Below are 24,446 nucleotides of genomic sequence, written 5' to 3' on the forward strand. Positions count from 1 at the left end.
TGCAGTTACAAAACTGTCCAAGTCATTTATAGCCACATTCTTCTTTAAATTTTCTACAATTTCAGGGAGATCGGTTAGATAAATATCAGATTTGATATTCTTGTAAGAGGATGATCTCCACTTTTCAGCCCATGCAATCCCTACGAGCCCTGTCCCGGCACCCAATTCTAGAGTTCTAATATTATTACCATTAATCTTCAGATTCTCTGTGTGAATTAAATCAACGACAATATCTGCTAGTACCAATGAAGAGCCCCAAGTTTTCCAACCAAGGTTATCTGCGGTCAATGAAGGCTCATGCAAACGTATCACTTTCTCCAAGTTATTTAGCTTGAAGTCTCTGCTAATAGCAGGTTGGGCCGTTCTTCCACAATTTTCAGCTATCCTCAGACTCACTTCTCTGAGTACCGGCTCTGCTCCCCCATGAGTAGGGTTCTTATCGTAGTATTGCAAGATGGAAGTGTAGTACCCCAATAGGGCATCTCTTGAAGATATCGTGGGCACTTTCGGTATATTACGCAAGACCTTCTCGCGTGTATTGAGATGCATATTTGGCCATTTGACCCTATACCACTCAACCAACTTATCTAATAGTTCGAGGTCTTCAAACTCAGGTAGCTCCTGGTCATCCGCAAAATTCACCTGACTCATGGGTCTCAGCAACACCAAAACACACATAATAACCTCCCAGTTAGCATAAACACAGGACGGTAACTCTAATACATCAACAATATAGTCACTGTCCTCATCATTGGCCTCTATAGCACCCTCATTGTGGCTCTCGATCAGCACATCTTGCCTTTCCTTCTCCTCTTCCGGGGTGTACAAATCCAATGGATCAAACATAGCAGGGTTATTTATAAGCGGTTATTGAATTCACAATTGATCAATTGAATTGATAAGAAATGATAGATTGACAGGATGAATACCAATATAGTTCTGTATGTTATTGCTCATCGCATCGCATCGCATCGCATCAAGCACTGAAAAATTTCGTTGTGCCAAAACACGACTTGCCAGTATAAAAAGGGTCTTAAAGGTCAATAAGACACTGATCAAAGAACAGTTAGGACGGATATTATTAGCATTCAGCACAGGTGATAGATTATATCAGGATATAGAATAGACGAGATGGTGCAAGGCTCGAATGGAAGGCGACAAGGCGCAATGTCGTCGACGAGTTCGTTTACCAGTGCAAGGAATAGGGCGACTAGTACAGTTAGCAAGGATTCTCAGGCTTCAGGGCATCTGAGCAATTACTCACGAGTGTACAATATCTCGTCAGACATTGTGCCGCAAACACTAACACATCCGGATGAGGAGTCTAATGTGAAGAAAGTGCCTGGGTCGGTAGAGATGGGGTCCTCAGTACCACGATGGTCTCAAGTGGGGTTTCAGTCTATATTCCAAGGGAATAGTTCAGGACCGATGCGTATGAGGAATTCAAGTGACTCTTTTGGTGATGAGATCAAGTTTCAGAAGCTGCGGAACACGGCTTCTGTGGATAGATTTGATACAAGGATGGATGACTCAAAGATAACAGAGGAAGAGCCATATCAGGATAGTCTCTATAGTAATGGGTCTCAAAAGACTAAGGAGAAACGAAGAATATCGCTATTTAGTAACAATAGGGAGAACAGCAGTCCATTGTTAAAGACCGAGCGGAAATCCAGCTTGTTTAAACCTAAGGCAACTAAGAGTACGTCAAGCATGAATACACACTTACTAAACTCCCCAACAACTACTAAGAATAAGCACAATCCTTTTTCTAAGATGGCCAGAAAACTGCTATCAAATAAGAGTCATAAAAAAATAGGAAGTGGAGATACTGAGGCAGCTCCACAAAATTCATTTAGTAAATTTCTGCATGCCTCCTATGGCAAACATAAAGTATCATCACAGTTCATTCATACAGCCGGTGGATTAATTGACTCTGCTAGATCAGTTCATTCATTTAGTCCTTCTATGGTAAACATCCCAAATGATACACCTATGTCCATTAATGTTACCGATGATATGATTGAATCAGCTAACGTTGCAATGCTTCATGATCTTCTCAAAAATCTCTCTTCATTAGAGGCAAATTATAAAGGATTCACCTCACAAGAACTACACATATTGGCCGGTAATATCTGGGGCATATATTGTGGTGTTATTATTGAATTATTCAAGATGCAAAGGATATGGCAGCTACCTGCCAAGATTGAAGACATCAACCGTATTTTAGACTTCTACATTGTCATAAAGACAGAATCAAAGGCCTCGGTGTCTTATAAGAAATTTCTTTCTGAGATAGAAGAATTTTTGACTACGTCTCTGTACATTCTTGAGAACCAAATCGTTTTCAACTATAGCAATGAAGAAACTATGAACACTGCATTGAAAAGAGTCGGGGTGATTTGGCAAGTATTTTATCAACAAGTCTACTTTGACGTCTTGTCTGTGTTTTTACCATTAGAAAAAATTACGAAGAAATTCTCACGTTACTCAGGAGGACTTTCCCAGGAGGGCAGTAAGCATTCATTTTTAACCATTGATTATCTACTTCTGAAATGCTTCAGAGACTCTATTGTCTTACCTTATTACCAAAATTTCATACATAGTAATGATGGTGCTAGTAAGAGTTTCCAGCAATATATTTTCAATGAGGAAGAAGAAAGTGGCGTTACAGAGCATGATAAGTTGACGTTACTACAATGTTTTGGGATCTTAGAGACTATACAAGGGAATGATAGAAACCAGGTTATCATCGATGAACTTCTTGAAGGTATAAGAATGAGTATATAATCTAGTTGAAGCTGGCTTCATCTCTAGAAATTGTAAATCAGGCAAGATTAATACCTACACCATCGAGCATCAATAAATAATGAAAGCGATAAATTATATAGTTAGAGAGTATAAAATGTAAATATTACAAGGCATATATACTATTTCTTTCAGATCGATATAAATGTCACATGATCTCCTCGGTGATGGCCGACGTACTCGGGGTTCCTAGTATTAACACCATATCCAAGATTACATAGATTATATAAATGACAGTAAACCATAACATTTAAGTAAGGTGGCGACAAAATATTTAGTATATTGTATCCATAAGAAAATAGATCAAAGCATTTACTAATGTTGCGCCAATATATGTTAAGAAGTGTCAGCCGTGTCAACTCAGTGGTACCTGGTTTCCGAGTAACGACGGCGTTGCCATCTGCCAGGATGTTGAACACTACAAGGCAACCAAGTCCCCCAAAACTACCACGTGAAGAACAAGAAGAGTTTGAGAAACTGCAGAGGATAGCCCATTCTCAGGAGGCGATCGAAGAATATAACCGTAAGATCAAGAGCGATCCTACCAAGGAGAGTTTAAACAACGAGCTATTGACTAAGAACGATATAGGCTCCTTCTCTCCTGAGTTCTCCAAGACCATCCCAGAGTTTGAAGGAGATGTCAACCCTAAAACAGGTGAGATCGGTGGCCCTAAACAGGATCCTCTAAAGCATGGAGACTACTCATTCAACGGTAGAGTTACCGATTTCTAAGTATGTCCTTATTTTAGTATTTTGTTTCTGTATGTAAATATATTCATTTGTAATAAAGTTTATCTTTTATTTTTACTTTTTTGTTTTATATGTACAGGTCATCTAGAATATTATATACATAAAAGGTTGCTTCTATAACTGGTTCAGGAAGTTACGTTGCTTAATCTTCTCTCTGTTGGCCTGTCTTATTTGTTTCTTTCTCAGCTTCAAAGTGTCCTCAGAGACCTCCATCTTACTAGTATCCACAGCAGTTTTCTTATCCAAAACACTCCATAGCCATTCAGGATATTCGCCGTCCTCTAACGCTACCGGATCCTTCCCGGTCTTCTTAATATTCAAATTCAATACCGTCCCAGCCTTACAGGATGACTGGAAACGCCAAACCGACGCTGAAAACCTCCTTGAGAATACCCTAAGCATCGTTTTTTACTTATAGCAGTGTGTTATCCTTGCTTGCAATAGCTCTAAAGATCCCTATATCCAAACCGACTTTACAAATTGCTGTTGTCCCCTTCCGATTTTGTGTTTTTAGAGCTTTCTGCTCTTTTTTTTTTCATTGATGGCTTGAAGGCGATGAGCTCATCGGAAGTACAAAGTAATTGAAACGATACAACGATCAACGAACAGACGGCAACCAATACATCAGCAAAACTAAATATTAGCAATATAGCATCTACAAGATAAGGCTTTTACTTGTTTATAAGCAGTTCTCCAGGTTAACACGAAGCTCGCACTGTTCCTTTCAACAGTAAATTCGACGTTAAACTCACAGAGACATAGTATCGGGCTTCTTTATAAACCAATGGCTGATTACGATCCATATCTATTGGCCGACGACGGCCAACCTAACAAGACGGCCGCTCTGCAGGCAGAGATCGACGACACGGTTGACATAATGCGTAACAATATCAATAAAGTTGCCGAACGTGGGGAGATGTTGAACTCCATTGACGATAATGCTGAAAACTTGGCCATGTCAGCTCAGGGCTTCAAGCGTGGTGCTAACAGAGTGCGGAAACAGATGTGGTGGAAGGACTTGAAGATGCGGATGTGTCTCTTCCTCGCTGCCGTGCTCCTGCTGGTGGTAATCATCGTCCCTATTGTGGTACACTTCAGTTAAGGAAACTTTTATACAGATGTTAGAAAACAGATATATAGATGATACAAAAGAGAGCAGTGACAACTGAATCGAAATTGTCTGATTGAAATGTTACGCTCTTAAGCGAGCAGGCTGCAAGACAGCTAGTAATAATATGCACCAATAGAAGTAGTAGTAAACTATAAATAATATAAATAACATCGGATCAGTAGCTATATATATATGTGTGTGTATTAATTCGTCACTTTTATACAGGTAGTATTATTATTATACTAATGCACGAAAACTCTTTGATGAACATATAAGGGGAGGAATATCAACAAACTATATGTTCTGTGGATTAATATATTATATGGAATTACAGAAGACCAATGTTTAAGCAAGAGATAAGTATGGCGTCTCAATTGGTCAAGCAGGTAAGATTTGGTGGCTCTGGGTTAAAGATTTCACCTATTTTGATTGGATGCATGTCGTATGGTTCCAAAAAATGGGCCAACTGGGTGATGGAGGACAAGAAGGAGATATTCTCTATCTTAAAACATGCTTATGATAGAGGGCTCAGAACATATGATACTGCTGATTTCTACTCTAATGGTCTGAGTGAAAAATTGTTGAAAGAGTTTATGGAGACGTACAATATCAGAAGAGAAACTGTTGTCATTATGACAAAAGTGTTCTTTGGTGTCGACGAGACGCTGGAGCTCCATCATGAGAACAAGTTAAGCAGTGAGGAAGATCTTGATTTGTCTAACCAACGTGGGTTATCCAGAAAACATATAATAGATGGGGTTAAGAAATGTACTGAGAGATTGGGTACATACATCGATGTTTTACAAATCCATCGTCTAGACCGTGAAACCCCTATGAAAGAAATTATGCGTGCACTAAATGACGTCGTTGAGATGGGATATACTAGGTACATTGGTGCCTCCTCCATGCTAGCTACAGAATTTGCCGAGTTACAATTCATTGCTGATAAATACAACTGGTTCCAATTTATTTCCTCACAATCGTATTATAATCTAATGAACCGTGAAGACGAACGAGAGTTGATCCCGTTTGCGAAGAGACACAATATTGCGTTGATCCCATGGTCTCCAAATGCTCGTGGTATACTAACAAGACCACTGGAGCAGACAACAGACCGTATCAAGAGTGATCCTACGTTCAAGTCACTAGAGTTGGACAATTTAACCTCGGAAGACAAAGAGATTGTCAGTCGTGTTGAGAAAGTAGCCAAGAAAAACAATGTCTCTATGGCAATAATCTCTACTGCATGGGTACTAAGTAAAGGGTGTAACCCAATTGTGGGCCTGAACTCTATAAAGCGAGTCGATGAAGCCGTTGAGGCCATCAACTTCAAGCTATCACAAGAGGATATTAACTATTTAGAAGAACCATACAGACCAAAGAAGGTGTACCGCTAGAAAAATAAATACAAAACGTGAACACCCCTGGTATATTGTCATACACCTTATAAAGTATGACTAAGATCTACCCTTTTTTTTAATCTTGTGCATGTAACTCCATATAACGAGGACTAATATTAGAGTGAAATCAACTATCTAAATAGTCAAACGAGAGGTGTATAGATTGTATTAATTGTTATGCCAATATATCAGTATGTCAGGATGTCAGTTTGTGATGATATCAGTACATCAATATTTCAGTATTCCAATATGTACGATCTGTACGATGTAGCAACTTCACATGCCCATCGGCCGAACCTCGGACAGCCCCGTCCAGCCGTGGAAACGGTATTATACGGGCTTTTTAGTAGAATACTCCCTTAAAATGGAAGAAAACATCCGTCGGCCGACAACACTCCCATTGCGGTTGCCCAGCACGAAGCAATGCGAGATGCGGTGTTTTATGTGTGTGTTCAGTGTCGGTGCCAACGTCGGGCGTTGCTGCCTAGGTGTCGGCCGACAAGGGGATTATCTGGTTCGGTCTTGTTATGGGAAAAGTGGGCCCAAGGATAACTTCGATAAGGGTTCGTTGAAAAAAAAGTCGGCCGACACCTTTTTTTAATTAAGGGTATAAGTTATAAGGTGATGAGCTTTAGGTATAAAAGTGAAGGGATATTTCTTGTTTGAAGAATAAATTGAAACTTTTATTTCTCTAATATTTTATATAAAAGAGTAGCAAGTCAATTGAATAGCAATTGAATTATATTACCACAAAAAACAAGTAAAAAAAAAAATTATATAACGCATTATGTCTAACGCTAACACAACAGTTTTTGTTTCTGGTGCTACTGGTTTCATTGCCCAACACATTGTCAGACAATTGTTGGACCAAGGTTACAAGGTCATTGGCTCTGTTAGATCCACTGAGAAAGGTGAACACTTGAAGAACGTCATCTTTAAGGGTTCTAACTTCTCTTACGAGATCGTCAAGGATATTTCTGACCTAAACGGTTTTGATCCTGTCTTTGAAAAGTTGGGTAAGGAGATTAAGATTGTTATCCATGCTGCTTCTCCATTCCACTTTAACACCACTGATATTGAGAAGGACTTGTTGATCCCAGCTATTAACGGTACTAAGGGTATTCTTGAATCCATCAAGAAGTACGCTGCTCAAACTGTTGAAAGAGTTGTTATTACTTCTTCCTTGGCTGCTAACTCCTCCATCAAGTACATGACAAACCCAGCTAACACTATTAATGAGGAATCCTGGAATGATGACACTTGGGAGGAAGCACTATCCAACCCACTATACGGTTACTGTGACTCCAAGAAGTTCGCTGAAAAGGCCGCTTGGGAGTTCTACAACGCAAACAAGCATTCTATCAAGTTTAAGATGTCCGTCATTAACCCGGTCTACGTCTTCGGTCCACAAAACTACATTGAGCCAGGTAAGAAGGTTTTGAACACTTCTTCTGAGGTTATCAACAGCTTGGTGAAGTTAAACAAGAATGACGAGATTCCACAGATCATGGGTGGTCACATTGATGTCCGTGATGTCGCCAAGGCCCATATACAAGCCTTCCAAAGGGACGATTTGATCGAACAAAGATTGTTCTTGACCGCTGGTATGTTTACCAACCATGATATCGTTAGAATAATGCGCGAACAGTTCCCAGAGCTAAAGGACAAGCTTCCTGTTCCTGATCCAAAAATTGGTGAAGAATGGTTAAAGACTGGTCACGCCACCTATGACAACTCCAAGACCAAGAAATTGTTGGGTTACGAATTCATTGACTTGGAAAAGGATATTCATGACACTGTCTCTCAAATTTTGGAAGCCAATGCCCAAAGCAACTAAGTTATTATCTTACCAAGATTTTAATATTCCAAACAGATTAGATAAAAGAAATAGCTAAATGGGTAGCCATTATGTTTATGTAATCGCAATAACGAAAAGCTGAACAAGGTTTAAAGTGTCTTTCAACCTCAGATTTTTTATGTAGTACGCTCAAACAATAGATATACAAATATATACAAAATTACAGTTTTCTCACACCTAATGAATATCTGTTTTACTCAAAATATTCAGAATATGTATTTAGGTTATAGTAATGACTATATATGCCAACAATGACTGTATATCATTAATGAATCATATGATCCATCTTCGAATACGACTAGTCATCGTAGGCTGAGGGGAGGGGAAGGTGTGTGTAAGGTTCTTTTGTGCGGGTTTTTCTGTGCAGTGCAATGCTTACGGCAAGAGGTGTTAAGACCCTATATAGGACTTGGAAGGTACCAGAGTGGCCTTTAGTATATATAAACAAGTACTGTTAAAGTTTTATACTTATAATAGTCGTTTTTATTCATTAGAGGAGAGATAATAGAACTAGAGCGTTGTTTATTTGAGATGTATAGACAGCAAAAGGTTCTTGATGAGCGGAATTATGATCCGCAGTTCAAGCCTGTAAAAGGGATTTACGAAGACAGGTTACGGCAGTTTCTTGACAAGGGTGGGCCCTACAGCCACCAGAATTTGCCCAAGTTCTATGATTATGAGCGTATTGGGTTAGGCTCTGAGAATGTCAAAGTGCAATGGTGGCAGGTAGGGTTTGAAGAAGGGACGTCCCCTGTTTCACCTGATAAGAGGCCTTCTTGGAAGTCTATCATTGAGCAGGACAAGAAAGGGGAATTGGAATTTCGGGACTCATATATTGGGCAGCCCTTTGGTCCTAGTTGGACTACAACTTGGTTCAAAATCAAATTGAAGCTTCCTTCTGAGTGGATTGGTAAGAAGGTTATCTTTGATTGGGATTGCTCAAATGAAGGTGTTGTTATTGACCCTGAGACGCTAATTCCTGCCACTGCATTCTCTGGTAACGAGAGGACTGAGTACCAGCTGCCAAAGAATGAGTCCGGTGAGTACTTCTTCTACATAGAATCCGGTAACAATGGTATGTTCGGCTGTGGTGCTGGTTCTACAATTAACCCACCAGAAATGAACAGATACTTCACTTTGATTAAGGCAGATATAGTGTTGCCTGATTGGGAAGCCCGTGCTTTACGTATTGATTTCTGGATGCTTGGTGATGCCGCTAGAGAACTTCCTGATGATTCCTGGCAAAAACATAAAGCCAGGCAGGTAGGCAACATGGTCATGGACTTATTTGACCCTGAAGATCGTAATAGTGTAGTCAAATGTAGAGAATTATTGCATAAGGAATTTATGGATGACTTTGCTGACTCGCATAAAGTGTACCAACATGGATCTGATGTTATGACTAGTGTATATGGTATTGGTAATTGTCACATTGATACTGCCTGGTTGTGGCCATTTGCTGAAACTCGCAGAAAAATTGTCAGATCATGGTCGTCACAATGTACTTTGATTGATGAATTCCCAGAATATCAATTTGTTGCGTCTCAAGCCCAACAATTTAAGTGGTTGCTGGAAGACCACCCGGAATTCTTTAAGAAAGTTCTTGTTCCAAAGGTACAATCGGGGCAATTCATCCCAATTGGTGGATCCTGGGTTGAAAATGACACCAACATGCCATCTGGTGAATCTTTAGCTAGACAGTTCTTTTTTGGCCAACGTTTCTTTATCAAACATTTGGGTACAAAAACGCAGGTATTTTGGTTACCTGATACTTTTGGTTACTCTTCTCAGGTTCCACAAATCTGTCGTTTATCTGGTATAGACAAATTCTTAACTCAAAAACTATCATGGAATAACATCAATAGTTTCCCACATTCTACATTCAATTGGGCTGGTATTGATGGTTCTCAGTTGGTTACACACATGCCACCTGGTAACACTTACACTGCTGATTCTCATTTTGGAGATGTGTTGCGGTCTTCCAGGCAAAACAAGACTACAGAGTTTTATAGTGCTGGGTTAATGCTGTACGGTAAGGGTGATGGTGGTGGTGGACCAACTAGGGAGATGTTGGAGAAAATGAGACGTATTCGCTCTATTTCAAACCGTAATGGTAATGTGATCCCTAAGCTGGATGTTGGTAAATCTGTCGAAGATTTCTACGAGGATGTCTTGAAGAAAACGGATAATGGTGTCACTTTACCCACTTGGAATGGTGAATTATACTTTGAGTTCCATAGAGGTACCTACACTAGTCAAGCCAGAACCAAAAAGGATATGAGATTCTCGGAAATCAAGATACATGATCTAGAATGGATTGCTACTAAGACATCAATATTATGCTCAGATTACAAATATCCAATTAATGAGATCAATAAGTTATGGGAGGACATTTTATTGTGTCAATTCCATGATGTGCTACCAGGTTCTTGTATAGAGATGGTCTATAAATATGAAGCTATTCCTAAATTGGAAGATGTTATTGAGACATGCGACAAACTCATTGAGAAAGCCCTTGATCATTTGAAGAAGGACTCCGGAAAGTCATTAGTTAATGTTACCACAATTCCATGGTCTGAAGTATCAGAAGAGAAATTGGCGGATGCTCAAACTAAGAAATTCTTCGCTTCTGTTAAGGATAAGGGAGAATTTATTGTTTTGGCCAATGGTAAATGGACATTGACCATTGATAAAAAGAGAGGTATCATTACTAGTTTGATTGACTCTATTAATGAAATTGAATATTTAGACACCAAGAATGGCAGAAATAAATTTGGTGCGAATCAATTTGTTATTTTCGATGATAAGCCATTGTCATGGCAAGCTTGGGATACAGAGTTATATTCTGTAAACCAATTCACCTACTTGGAGGAGGCTGAAGAGGTTAAGATAAGTTCTGACAGCGGCCATGAATGTACAGTTGACTCGATCTTTAAGATCTCAGAGAACTGTAAGGTTAAGACGAGTGTGACTCTAAGATCGACCGACGAGGAACATGCTGACGAGAGCATTATCAGCATTAAGACTAATGTTGACAACTGGGAAAGTGAAAACAAGTTTTTGAAGGTTGAGTTCCCAGTCAATGTCAGAAATGAATATGCCTCTTATGAGACCCAATTTGGTATTACCAAGAGACCTACTCACTATAATACATCTTGGGATGTCGCTAAATTTGAAGTATGCAACCATAAGTTTGCTGATTACTCTGAGTTTACTAAAGGTGTGTCCATTCTAAACGACTGTAAGTATGGTTTCTCCGTTCATGGTAACTTGATGAGACTCTCTCTTTTAAGATCACCAAAGGCTCCGGACGCACATGCCGACATGGGCTCCCATGAGATCAACTATGCCATCTATCCACACAAGGGCAGCTTGGGTGCAGCTACTGTTAAAGCAGCTATTGATTTCAACTACAAGCACAAATACCCTGTCCCCAAGGATATTATTCCTAAATTGAGAGACATCTTGACCATTACAGGTGAGCCAAATGTCATTCTGTCCAACTTGAAGCGTGGTGAGGACGACGAAGAGCTGAACTCCGATTACTCATTTAAGCCAAGTAAGGGCAAGAGTGTCGTCGCGAGGGTTTATGAGTCACTCGGTGGTGAGTCCCGTGCCACTCTGAAGACATCTCTACCACTCAGAGACGTCTATTTGATCGATAATCTGGAATTGGAGACCTACAAAGATGTCAAATTCCACAAACTCGATGATGGCAACTACGAAATTCCAATCTCATTGAAGCCATTTGAAATTGCCTCCTTTAAACTAGTATTCTAAATATAAAGAATAATATACAAATATATATTCAAGTAAGATGATAAATGCTGAAAGTCGTCAAAATGGTCAAGTCTTAGGCTGTGATGCCCTCATCTGCTTCGGAAGCCACTTTGACCTCCGCAATTTTATTTTGTCAGAGAAACTGCGCAGAGGAGAGATATTTTGATCCGTTCCGTAGGAAAAACATTGCAAAACCCATTATATATTGACATTTCATTAGAATATTCTTTAGTTTTCCAAGTATTGCTTTGTTTCTTAGTATCATATAATGATCAATTGATAGATAAACGACTTTGGTTTCTGTTGGTGGGAGATGTTGATGACTGAGAAGGCGAGGAATAAGCACTTGAAATTTGTAGAGAGGCATTTGCAGGTGCTGCCTGCTCATCACCAAGGGCACGATGTTAATAAGATGGCAATCTTGTTCTATAGCTTCCAGAGTCTGAGTTGTCTTGGGGTTGATGTGCGTGAGCAATATGCTGATAATATTCCCTGGATCAAATCGCATTACGTTACTTTCAGAGACGGTGAAATAGCTGGTTTTGTTGGTAGCCTGAATATGAAAATTGGTAAATTGGTGACAGTAAATCTGTCTAACACGCTGTTTTCTCTATTGATTTTAACATTGTTTAGGGAGTACCGCTATATACATGAAGAGATGGACCACCAACTGCTAGGAAATTTAGTAAAGAAGTGCCAACTGCCCAATGGTTCATTTAAGTCATGTTTGGACTACTCTGGGAAAGCTGTATCACCTGTGGATGGAGAAGATCTACGGTACTGTTATATGGCAGTGGCCATATTATATTTACTGGGTTGTAGAACTACAGAAGAGTTTAATAAATACATTAACGTTGAGCTATTGGAGACATATATACTGGACCAGAGATGCCCAGAGGGGGCTTTTGGTCAATATGGAGAGGCACATGCTGGCTACACATCATGTGCATTATCGGCACTGTCCCTACTGGGTTCTATCCAAAAGATACCGAAGTCCTACATCGATAAAACTTTGTTGTGGTTATCTAATAGACAGGTATCGTCAGAATCTGTCATGAAGAAGCAAGAAGATAATAACCCATTTTTTGATAGTGATGATCATGGTGGGTTCCAAGGTCGTCCCAATAAATTCGCAGATACCTGTTATGCGTTATGGTGTCTCAACTCCATTCAGTTATTAACCCCTGAATGGGAATTGTATTATGATAGAGAGGCAGTGGAGAAATACCTCATAGATGTTACTCAAAATAATGTTATAGGTGGTTTCAGCAAAAACGATGCAGACGATCCAGATTTATACCATACCTGTCTGGGTATATCATCATTAACCTTAATGAGATCACACCTAAATGGAGCATTATGCCTCCCAAAGGAGATGGCAGAAGGATTATTGGCATAGAACATTTCTATCTTTCTTATTATTTGTTATTGGTTTATGCTATGCGATGTCATTATTTATATTTTAATGATTCTTTATACTAATGAATATAAGATATAACGAATTTAATGAAACATTTCTTTATTTGTTTTCATATAGTCTATAATGTCAGTTATCCTCAATCTAAACACTTTAGGGCTCAAATTTTCAGCAGTGTTTTCTAGATAGCAGTAAGAAACAATCTCCTCGTCATCTACCCAGAAGGATTTGAATATCAGATCAAGGATCCTGTTCTCTGTGTATCCTGATCCGGTTCTGGTTGGCGGTATGGAACCTGATCCATCAATTGATTTCAGGTCAAAGTTCAACCCTACACCAAGATATTTTGTATAGCTCTCCTTTATAGACCAGTAAAATGCAAATTTCGACTTCATGTCTCCGAGACAAGCCTCCTGTATAGCACTATACTCTTCATCCGCAAGCACGTCTCTGTATATTTCTAGGTCATCCTCGCACTTGAAGTCATTTGTAGATGCAATATCTATACCCACATCCATTCCTGATGTACATGGAGTCCTCACAACAAACATACACACATATTGTTCGCCATTGGTCATGCTAAAACTAACGTTAGGGTCGTCCAAGTACGGCTTACCGTATTTCCCAGTGTGGAAACTGACATCACGTCCACCGCACACCAATTGAGCCACACAGCTCTGTAATATTCGGTTGCTCAATGTAATATACCGGTCATGTGCTACTTTCTTGGCATTTACTCGAGCCTGCACGCCCAGAGGCAACAGTCTGAGAGCCTCTTCATAACAAAAGTCATCCGACAACACATTGTCCTCTACTTCGACAACCACTAACGCTGCAACACTGGGGCCAGATACCAGTCGCACTAATTCATCCATCACCCACTTATAAATACAGTGTACAACTTGTCTTGAACTCAAGCTCTTGAGAGGCCTTGTGTTTGTTATTGGTCCATTAAGCATCATTATAAGGTTTTGCTGCGGATTTAGTGAGTTATTATGGACATAACTCCGAGAAGCGATGGGAGAAGGGCCGACCGGCGACGAAATGCCGATGAGTGCCCTTTTTACAGCTTAACAAGGACCTATATAAGCAAGACAAGGATGTTATCTCAGATATGAGATCAACGAAGGCGTGGTCTGTTGTCGTATTCTGGAAATTTGGTGCTAGTTGTATAAGGCATTTTTATGGCGGTGGAAACTGGAAGGAAGGAGTTGTTTGACTCTGCGGTTGCGTTTTTGCAAGATGCTGGGATTAAGGATGCACCATTGAGCAAGAAGATTGAGTTTTTGAAGAGCAAAGGGTTGCAGGATGATGAAGTCGAGTTGGCGTTGCAGGAGGCTGGGAAGGGTGCCGGTTCTGGTGCTTCTTCCGGTGCTGCTGCTGGTGTGGAGGGCAATGTGGAGGTCAGAAGAAATGGGCCTGGTCGGGAGTACATGTATGAAGCCGTGCCTCCGCCATTGCCAAGACGCGACTGGAAGGATTATTTCATAATGGCTACTGCCACAGCTGGACTGTTATATGGGGCCTATGAGGTGACGAGACGGTATGTTGTGCCCAACCTTTTGCCTGAGACTACCTCGAAGCTGGAACGTGATAAAGAAGAGATCAAGAAGGAGTTTGAGAAAGTAGATAAGGTCTTGATGGCTATACAGGACGAGCAGACGGAGTTCAAGGAGAAGGAACAAGAGAAACTAGGTGAGCTTGATGAGGTCATATCGGAGTTGAAGATAGCATTAAAGGAGACGACTCATACCAAAGAGAAGATGGAGGACGATTTCAGACTATTGAAGCTGGAGATTACTTCCTTACAGAATAGTATTGATAAATTTATGTCAGATAACTCCAGTGTCAAAGAGATTGAGACTTTGACCCGTGAAGTTCAGTCTCTGAAGAATCTGATCAATGTTGCCAAAAATAATTCTAGAAGGGATGCTATGTCCCCTGAACCTAAAAACTCCATGTCACCAGGAAGGTTGCCTGGTGTGGATGCCATTCCTTCAGCTGCAGATATTCTTGCTAAGATGAATATTGGAACTGATACGAATAAGATTGACGACTCCACAAGTCCTAAGTCTGCAACCAATGAACCAAAGAAGTCTATGGATAACATGATTGACTCTTCTGAGTTCATCCCTGAATGGCAGCGAGCATCATCTACTAACTCCAACCTTGATATACCAGAATGGCAGAAGACCGCATCATCAGAGAACAATAAGTCCAGCTCCAATGTAGATATTCCAGACTGGCAAAATACCCTACAGGGTACAAATAATGATACCGAGTAATATTAATTGCCATCGTTATTAATGTATAAAAAAAAATTGTTTATAAGATAGTTTTGCATCAGTAGATATATATTAGCTAATTAACATTCCTACAAATATGTGAATGCTTTATTTTGTTCACTTCCTTGTAGTAATTTCCATATGGTCGAAAGTGGATCAGTTTTAAATAAGTCTAAGCACAGGTCTTTATGACCATACTCAGCAGGGGATTAACGATATAATGATACCTGTGAAGGTATGTATGCATGAATATATGTATGTACATTGGTTGTTACATACAAATTGGCCTAATAGAATTGTTAAAAGTGTGATCATTTCGTATGTAAGTACATATTAGGCCCGTAGGCCAATCTTGCGATTCTGTCACTAATCATATGAAGATGCTAGGTGCATAATCAAGACTGGTAATGGGCTGACGGGAAATTAAGGAACAGCTTGTACAAGGATTGTTGTCATTGGGTCACTTACATTGAGATATCCTGAGTATTATATTGTGGAGACAGGAAGCATTGCGAAAAGCCTGCCTTGATATAATCATAAAATAGTTTAACAAGAGAGCTAAGGCAACGAGTGGTATTGATATAGATTGAAGAAAAAGAACGTATAGAGTATCTGGTATTTATTTGAGATATGGAGACAAAATCAGTATCGACATTGGCCCTGAGGTGTGCGGAAAAGAAGCTTGCTGCTCTTGAATTTCTAAATTTATATAAAGAATTCTTCAACGAGCGGTTTCCTGCCAGCACAATTGAATCAGAGAGTGTTAACACTACAGAGGAGAACATTGTCGAGAATGCTGACAATGAGACAGGAAAATCACAGGTAGATGCGGAAAGTTCAAAAGAAAGACCGGCAGTTGTGCTATCTTCTGAGTTTTTCGAATTACTAAATACTGGGAAATCGATACTACTTGCAGATTACGTTGTTGAAGTATTATTTGTAAACTATTACTCGGACTTGGTAAGGGAATACCTTCCCAAACTGAAAGATATCAAGAACACAGAAATGTTAGTTCATTTTTTTTCTAAAAGTTGTTCCTTTTTCGTAAACCTGAGTGATGATTTGGTAATTACACAATTGAACAAAGACCTCAAGTCGACTATTATACCTTGTATACTAGAGTTTCAGTTTAATGATATGAAGAATGAACTTACAGTATCAATTGCTAAATTTCTGCAAGCGGTTCTAAAATTTGCACCACAACCGATTCAGATTAATTCAGATTCATATAGGGATAATGCATTTGCACTGACTAAAAAACTTTCCTCACTGAATAGGATTTTATCAAAGAAGCTTGGTACAGTATTAGAGAAGAAGCTTCATTTCAAAGAGAATTTTGGACCGTTTTCTAAGGACTCTGCTGTGGACTTCGATAATTCACCTTCAATAACGTCACCACAATTTATCTCTAGCCCATTACATACATCAAAAGGTATTTCACAATCTGCTAGTCATTCAGCAATCAAATATAAGGATATGAAGTTATTGAGATACTATAAGAATATATGGTTGAACAGTAAATTAATGAAATGGCAGCCAGTGAATTCAGAATTTCTTTCAAGATATTCAGCTATAAAGGCTGCTCTGTATGAAGATCATGCAAACTCTATACAGAATGTTGATTCATTATTTATTGACCTAATTGAAACTTCTTTCACATGTTTTGCTCAGTTCGTTAGCAATAAACTATACCATCAGGCGAACTCGACATATAATTTACTGGAATATAAATGGATCCTCTTTTTATCTAAATTTTTGCCATTGTTAATATCCAAGAACTCATCTAGAAGTTCCCACGTGATATCTAATGCGCTGGATAACATTGATGATAAAGCAATAAAAGCTATCAGGGCATATTATGCCGAGAAAGATGATGGAAGAAACAGGAATGATGATTTATTTGATGATTATCCTTTAACAAGTTTAGATATTAGACATGAATTTATCAAGGCGCTAACAATGCTTGGGGTGGTACCACCGGCCTTTATCCATAACTATTTACAGGAAGATCAGATTTTTGACTCAAAATCTCTAACGGTTACCGATGATTTGATGTTTATTAACCAACAAGGTATACAGGAAATAGTATCTGATATTAAATCTTTTATAAAAGATTCTTTAGAATCTCTTGAAATTGAAAACATATCAGAAGATCCTTCTGAGTCTAAAAATGGACTATTTCAGGTTTTTATGAACTTTGAGTCAGTACCACCAACTAAACAACTTGAGCTAGCCGAAAATGTATTAGAAACTCTTCAAGAAGCCAGTCAAACCTTTGATTATAATACCATCGTAAAATTGACCGCATTGTTATCATTTAATTTTTCTCACTCCTTAACGTCTATCCTCATGTATGTAACTCCAAAAGCATTTGCGAGGGTTTACTTAGATTTTGTTGATAATATATGGAGCTCACAGGTAGCAAATAAATCTGAAGAAGGTGGTGAATCACAATTCGAAAATGTTAATATTTCAATGTCTTTTAGTTGGTCAATATTAATATTGACTATCCTTGTAAAGCATTACAAAATAAACTTTCTGGATATATACCCATGCTGCTCTAGTGAGAACATAAAGTCTTCCTTTGCAGTCAGGTTCGTAGAAAATTTACCAGATATTTCAGATCTCTTTTTTATCGATGAAAAAAGGTCTGATGATCCTGAAATACAAGTCAACTCTCATAAATTAGTACGTGACTGGCTAAATGATCTTTTTGTTAATGGGTCATTGTCTGACGCCTTATTACAAGATATTGTGCCAAAGCAATTAGCGATATTAGTACCATATATTTTTAAGCAAGTGACATTAGCTATGGAAATAGGTGCGGTGGGTGATCTCCAAAATTTGATCGGTGGCTTTGAATATTTCTTACAACCATTTATGCTAGTGGGGTTAATAAAAGTGGTATATTGGTTAGAACAATATCTCTCATGTTTGAAGAGCGATAATGGTGATGAAAAGCTGGTTCAAAAAGTATTGTCTTTACTCAATACAATAATTAATCCATCTACACTTAATGAAGATTCAAAAGCTTTCCATTCTGCCGTATTAAGATTGAATGCAATACCTCTGCTAGGTATTTTAAATCAGTTCAAATCAAATGCTCCCTCAGAATTTGGATATGGTATCTATTCGTCAGATAATGAAGGCAATCCAACCTTGGAATCAATCATTACCAGGATACTCAAATCTCTTTCAATTTCACCTGTTTATGATGTTGACCCTGTTTTGTTGAATAATGATAACAGCTTCTCTCAAAAACCTCCAAAATTCAACGAATTTTTCCTAACTAATGAAACTCCTATGAATAAAGTATTAACCAATCAAATGAACTCATTTTGGTGTCTTCATAGTAGCACATACTATAATTTAGATTATTTGAGAACTGTAATCGATGCTATCACACCTAGAAAATTCCTAATTGATGTATTACTAACTTTAGAGTATAAATTAAGTACTTTTGGTGCTAGGGACTCCAGAAATAAAATGAGTTCTAACGAAACAGAACATGTTCTAGATTATTTCTTTTATTTTCTGGTCCTTTTGGATATATCCTCACCTGAAGAATCAAAGGCTATGATCGAATTCATGGAAGGGAAAGCTGACGCCATGATTATGGAGGAAGTAAAAACGATAAAGACAGAACCCCAACCAAAATTGGAAAATAGTTTAGATGATGATATTGACATGCTATTTGGTGAGAATGACACAAGTATGCAAGGTAATGACGATGATGATGATGACGTAATGGCTGTCGATGATGTTGCAAAGGAAAAGGGATATGACATCCGTATTCGCGCTCGTAACTCCTTTGGGATGATTCTACAAGAAATAAAAATGAGCTATGATGGGTTAGATTTAAACTCCCCATCATACAATGATTACAAAAAATACTGTAATTATCATGATAAATATTTAAATATGCTGAAAACCTGTGTATTCTGAAAAGAAGGTAAATAATGAATGCAAATTATTAATTAATGATGTCGTAAAAACTTTATAAAAATAAATGACTTATGCTATTGTAATTAGTTTAGAACAGATATCATGTTGCCTCTCTCAGCTGTTTCAGAAGCTAAAGATTCTGGGGTCAATTGTTTCAGATGAGAAGTATCGTCTATAGTTTTTACTTGTTTATCATTTGTCTTACCTTCCATAACAACTTGTTGAACTTGCTCTTTTTGCTTAGCTCTATCTCTCATCCTTTCTTCAATTGTTCCACGAACTAAAAGTCTATAGACTGTCACTTGTCTAGTTTGACCTAATCTATGCGCTCTGTCCATTGCCTGAGAATCTATGGTTGGGTTCCAGTCTGAATCGTAGAAAATAACCGTATCAGCGGCAGTTAAATTGATACCGAGACCACCTGCCCTAGTACTTAGCAGAAAAATAAATATCTCCGGTTTAGTCTGCCAATCATGAACTAAATCACGACGATCCTCGAGTTTTGATGAACCATCCAATCTGATATGATTGTATTGCCGATAGGTTAAATACTCTTCCATTAGATCCATCATTTTAGTCATTTGGAAATAGATTAATACACGATGATCATTTTTCTTCAATTCGTATAATAACTCATCCAGTTTTTTCAGTTTAGCTGATTCTGTTATGAATCTGTCCATCGATGGCATCGATATTGTCGAAGAGAAATGTTTATTTAACGTTTTTGGATATAGTTCAGAGACTGGGAAATTATCCAACGGAATTTTTTTATCAACTAGCATGTGATATTGCGTTATTGGTGGAATGGTTGAAAGAGAAGTAGTGATTTTTGGATCAAATAAATAATCTTGAAGTAAGTTTGAAAACCTCTTGGAACCAGGAACATTCATATTTACAGGAGGAGCAGCAACAATTGGACTGTAACTGGGTTGCATTGCGTTCAGATAGTTATTATAGTAGATAGTATCCTGGACGCTTAATAATTCAGGTTCGGATCCAGTGCTAGGATTTTTGATTTCCCTTAATAATTCCTCTGGAGATTGTATTAAAAGAGAAGAATTATTATTTGTTGATTTTCTCGCTAAGCTAATGGCCCTTGTTAGAAGATTAGTGTTGTAATCATCATAAAAGCTACCAAGATCATTACCTGTAAGGAATTTCAAGGAGTCACAAAGTGGCCTATTAACGACCGGCTGATAAATAGAAAAGGATGAGTTTAGAATCTTTTCTAATGTATCATAATTATTGGAATCAGTTGGTGTTAGCAATTCCTCATAAACCAACCTAGGTATATTATATGTAATCGGGTTTTGTGTAGAATACATCAAATCAGTAAAGACTTCACCTTTATTATTACTTGTAACAGCGGCTGCGGCGGCTGAAGATACTAGTGAAGATGTTTTACCAAAGACAGCGAACGAAAAAGGAGAGTTAATGTCTGCTCTCTCAAACAAATCAGGATGGTTACAAACCTTCCTAAATTGCATAACGGCATTTATTAGATTTTGATCAGAACCGCCAGCACTTCCCAACCCTTCAGAACTTTCTGCTGCGGCATTTTCGATAGCATCGTAATTGGATGAAAGTTGTGACTTAAGAACTTGGTACAGTTTAGATTGACGCTGAGTTAAGTCACACAATACATCGATTTCAATTTTATCACCTAATTCGGATTGAACATTTTTCTTTATACGTCTTAACATAAATGGTTTTAGAATCATATGTAATCTCCTTAATTGTTGCTGGTTTAATTTGCTATTACCCTCGGCATGTGACTCGATATCTTTTGAGAACCACTCGTTAAATTCATCATGGGAATCAAATAAAGAGGGCATAATAAAATGTAACAATGCCCATAGCTCTTGCATATTATTTTGGATTGGGGTACCAGTTAATAGCAATCTATTTCTACAATGAAAACTTAACAGATTTTTCCATCTAGAGGATTGGGAAGATTTAATGGCTTGAGCTTCATCAAGTATCATGTATTGCCATTTCATTTTTTGAAGATATGCACAGTCTGCCACCACCATTTGGTAGGAAGTAATCATGACATGAAAAGGAGCTTTCTCTGTATACCTTAAGTTCTTACGGTCCCAAAATTTTCTTAGAACCTTTCTATCATTAGCAGATCCCCAATATGGAAGGATCTTAAATTGTGGGACAAACTTTGAAATTTCATTAACCCAATTGTGTAATGTTGAAGCAGGTGTAACAACCAGAAACGGCCCCCATATATTATGATTTTCAGCTAAATGAGCTAAAACTGAAATGGATTGTACAGTTTTACCTAAACCCATTTCATCAGCTAAAATACCATTGATACCTTGGTCATATAAGTTAGCTAACCAATTCAAACCCTTAAGTTGATATTCCTTTAACGTGCAAGCAAGCATCTTTGGTTGTTCGATAGTTATGTCACCTAAAGACGTCGGATTTTGGAAGTTCAACTCTTCATCGTCTTCATCGTCTGCAGATGCTTTATGAGCCTCATCAAACGCTTTTGCTTTTGCCCTAGTTTCAGCCAATGCATTTGAAGCATTTTGTGCAGCTTTTAACTTAAGTTGCTCGTCGTCTTCATTATCGAAATCAATGGCATGGAATTCATTTTTATTTGGAGCTGTTGAAAGGAGATCAAAATTCTCTTGTTCATCATCAAGGTCGTCATTACCTTCAAGTTCACTAGTTTTGATCTTTCTTCCAATAAAGTGAGAGTACAGTTCCGTTTGTGTCAACAAGAAATTCAATTTTTTGGCTTGTCTCTTTGATTCCTTTTCTTCTTCTTCTTTCTTTGCCAATTCAAGCGCTTCTCTCTCAGCCTTCTTCTTGAGATCTCTTTCTTCTCGTTCATTTCTCTTCCAGAAGTTTGCCATTTCTCTGATACCTCTACGAGCACGTGTTTGGAAGTCTTTCAATTGTTTGAAGTTTCTAGATTGCCATTTCCTGGCTTCCCTAGCACATAAAGAAGAAGTCTTCTTATGGTTCAAAGCTTTAGTTGTTTGTATTTGTTGAACCAAACGTGCAATCTTAGCGCAATCTTTTCTAGCCATATCCTTCCAAATCATAGAGTAAGTGTTATCATAATGTCTCTGGATCGCTCTCGCATCCTTCAAACTCATCTTCATACCATACATCGGTAGGCCACTCGTATTTGGTTGTTTTGCAACGACTGTTTCCTCCTTTTGAGGTGGTTCCTCAGGCTTTTCAACTTTCCTTCTCTTCCTTGGGCTTTCACTCTGTGCCTGCTTACTTTTCTCCTCTTGTAGTTTCTTCTCTTCTGCACGCTTAGCTTCATTAATAATTCTTTTTAGCTTCTTTACATGCATCTGTTTCAATGTCACTTTGACAGTAATCTTCTTTTCAGTGGGGCTATAGTCCAAAATTGTAGCACTAGTGTACCTTCTTTTGGTAGGTTTAGGTACTTTGTTCTTATTACAGAGTTTGATCAACTCACGTACAATTTTAGGTCTGTCACTGTTTATGGTAATATTCTTGTTTATAGATGATTTCTTCCTGGCAGCCCCATTAAAATCGTCATCATTATTCTCATCGCTGGTGTCTGGTCCGTCTTCCTCTGAGTCCTCTGTTGGGAATTCATCGTGATCCTTTAGCAAGTCAGGGTCACCTCCAGTACTAGAATCAGTATCGCTATCAATTCTGGTATCGATATCAGAGGAGTAAGTTGTGTTATCTTCAGAGTCATCGATTATACTTGAATTATCGTCATCAGCTTCTACATCACTGTTGGTGCTAGAGGCCGCTACGCTAACAGTGGCACTTGGGTTCTCGCTTACGCTAGTACTACCTGTAGCACTGGCATCAGAGTTTTTTGTATCACTGTTAGGAAGTCTTGCTTCCATATTGGAGTTGCCATTGGCTGTCTCTGATTGAACTGCGGAACCACCCGTGATAGCTGCAGAGGTTTCGTTTGATTTATTTGAGGGTCTTCCAGGTCTTTTCCCCGATAGTGCTGGCTTGGGACCTCTTGATTTACCAATTCTGCGCCTATTATTGGACCCATTGGCTGTGTCAGAATCCAGATCACCTCCATTTGCGCTACCTACGAGTACGGCAGCAGCGTCAGCTGCATCTGCAGCCGCTGCCGCAGCTGCCTCATCAGCTTCTATCTCCTCCCTTGTCCTCCTCTTACGCTTAGGTTTCTTCATTGTCATGTCAGCAGCATTGGAAGTGCTTGTCGTGTTGTTATTCGTGTTCGTGTTGCTCGATGGTGTCTCTAGTAATAGTTTCTCTCTGGCCTCTTTGAACGCCTCGTAGCCCTTCCACTCATTGGTTATATCATCCATGTGTCCGTACAGCTCATCTAGACGGACTTCTTCCTCAGCATACTCGTCATCTGCTGTCTCCTCCACTAACTCTTTACTCTGGCTATTCCACTCGCTGATCAGCTCGAATTCCTGGAAATTAGCAAACTTCCAGTCCTGGTACGCCAGCTCCAGCTGGTCTCGTTGTAACAACCTATCCATCTCACGGTTGAGACTCTCCAGAAACTTCGTATCCTCTTCAGGATCATTATTCAGTAAAGCACTCAACGACATTAAGTATTTTTTTCTAAAAACAAGTTATATGTGGGGTGTTGTAAAGTATATCGAGTTGCTTTGGACTTTTACGGGTACTTATCTTATTCTATTTTATTTAAATGACTGGGGGGAGGGAGTTCCTACAAGAATACAATTCTGATTAAGAGAAAAGAAAAATTTTTATATAGTTTTTTTATCATATAACTCCTTTTCACACTTCTAGTAAGACATCAATGCAAGAAAAAGAAAACCAAGGTTTTCTTTTTTTTCTCTTTGGGTTTTTTTTTTTGATTTTTTTTTTTGTCCCTTCAATCCTTTAATTCTTTCTAGAAATCTAACCTAAACCCTTCTCTCTCTTACTCTTTTACTCTCTTACTCTCTGTCTTTCTTTTGCCCTTTCCCGGGGCTTTCCCTTTCGTCATTTTGTAGTTTGTTATGCTAAAAATGCAAGAACGCAAGAGACCCAAGAACCCACAAAGAAGAGGGAAAAAAAAAAGATGAATAAAAGATCAAAAGACCAACACCCCTCTACCGGTCTTCCCACCCAGCGCTCCCTC

At 38.7% G+C, this 24,446-nt stretch overlaps 10 protein-coding genes across 10 annotated transcripts; 9 read left to right on the top strand and 1 right to left on the bottom strand.

Annotated features, from left to right (window-relative positions):
- Positions 1–1,131: 1,131 nt before the first annotated feature.
- On the top strand, positions 1,132–2,787 carry BIT2 (Bit2p; the record flags this gene model as incomplete). The annotated part of the gene is made up of 1 exon (XM_071052812.1): positions 1,132–2,787. The coding sequence occupies one exon, from the start codon at positions 1,132–1,134 to the stop codon at positions 2,785–2,787; it is 1,656 nt and encodes a 551-aa protein (XP_070911062.1).
- Positions 2,788–3,123: 336 nt separating this feature from the next.
- SDH8 (Sdh8p) lies at positions 3,124–3,537 on the top strand (the record flags this gene model as incomplete). Its single annotated transcript, XM_071052813.1, has 1 exon — positions 3,124–3,537. One exon carries the CDS (start codon positions 3,124–3,126, stop codon positions 3,535–3,537), a length of 414 nt encoding a protein of 137 aa, XP_070911063.1.
- An 802-nt stretch (positions 3,538–4,339) lies between these two features.
- RNJ42_02649 (synaptobrevin family protein) lies at positions 4,340–4,657 on the top strand (the record flags this gene model as incomplete). The annotated part of the gene is made up of 1 exon (XM_071052814.1): positions 4,340–4,657. The coding sequence occupies one exon, from the start codon at positions 4,340–4,342 to the stop codon at positions 4,655–4,657; it is 318 nt and encodes a 105-aa protein (XP_070911064.1).
- Positions 4,658–5,028: 371 nt separating this feature from the next.
- On the top strand, positions 5,029–6,063 carry RNJ42_02650 (aldo-keto reductase superfamily protein; the record flags this gene model as incomplete). Its single annotated transcript, XM_071052815.1, has 1 exon — positions 5,029–6,063. One exon carries the CDS (start codon positions 5,029–5,031, stop codon positions 6,061–6,063), a length of 1,035 nt encoding a protein of 344 aa, XP_070911065.1.
- A 790-nt stretch (positions 6,064–6,853) lies between these two features.
- ARI1 (carbonyl reductase (NADPH-dependent) ARI1) lies at positions 6,854–7,903 on the top strand (the record flags this gene model as incomplete). The annotated part of the gene is made up of 1 exon (XM_071052816.1): positions 6,854–7,903. The coding sequence occupies one exon, from the start codon at positions 6,854–6,856 to the stop codon at positions 7,901–7,903; it is 1,050 nt and encodes a 349-aa protein (XP_070911066.1).
- Positions 7,904–8,455: 552 nt separating this feature from the next.
- Positions 8,456–11,704, top strand: AMS1 (alpha-mannosidase; the record flags this gene model as incomplete). Its single annotated transcript, XM_071052817.1, has 1 exon — positions 8,456–11,704. One exon carries the CDS (start codon positions 8,456–8,458, stop codon positions 11,702–11,704), a length of 3,249 nt encoding a protein of 1,082 aa, XP_070911067.1.
- A 319-nt stretch (positions 11,705–12,023) lies between these two features.
- CDC43 (protein geranylgeranyltransferase type I subunit CDC43) lies at positions 12,024–13,103 on the top strand (the record flags this gene model as incomplete). Its single annotated transcript, XM_071052818.1, has 1 exon — positions 12,024–13,103. The coding sequence occupies one exon, from the start codon at positions 12,024–12,026 to the stop codon at positions 13,101–13,103; it is 1,080 nt and encodes a 359-aa protein (XP_070911068.1).
- A 1,202-nt stretch (positions 13,104–14,305) lies between these two features.
- PEX14 (Pex14p) lies at positions 14,306–15,406 on the top strand (the record flags this gene model as incomplete). Its single annotated transcript, XM_071052819.1, has 1 exon — positions 14,306–15,406. The coding sequence occupies one exon, from the start codon at positions 14,306–14,308 to the stop codon at positions 15,404–15,406; it is 1,101 nt and encodes a 366-aa protein (XP_070911069.1).
- A 630-nt stretch (positions 15,407–16,036) lies between these two features.
- Positions 16,037–19,351, top strand: NUT1 (Nut1p; the record flags this gene model as incomplete). The annotated part of the gene is made up of 1 exon (XM_071052820.1): positions 16,037–19,351. One exon carries the CDS (start codon positions 16,037–16,039, stop codon positions 19,349–19,351), a length of 3,315 nt encoding a protein of 1,104 aa, XP_070911070.1.
- Positions 19,352–19,434: 83 nt separating this feature from the next.
- On the bottom strand, positions 19,435–23,907 carry INO80 (chromatin-remodeling ATPase INO80; the record flags this gene model as incomplete). Its single annotated transcript, XM_071052821.1, has 1 exon — positions 19,435–23,907. The coding sequence occupies one exon, from the start codon at positions 23,905–23,907 to the stop codon at positions 19,435–19,437; it is 4,473 nt and encodes a 1,490-aa protein (XP_070911071.1).
- Positions 23,908–24,446: the final 539 nt, after the last annotated feature.

Source organism: Nakaseomyces bracarensis (assembly GCF_045282275.1).
Source record: "Nakaseomyces bracarensis strain CBM3 chromosome Unknown Scaff10_0, whole genome shotgun sequence".
Taxonomy (NCBI): Eukaryota; Fungi; Ascomycota; class Saccharomycetes; order Saccharomycetales; family Saccharomycetaceae; genus Nakaseomyces; species Nakaseomyces bracarensis.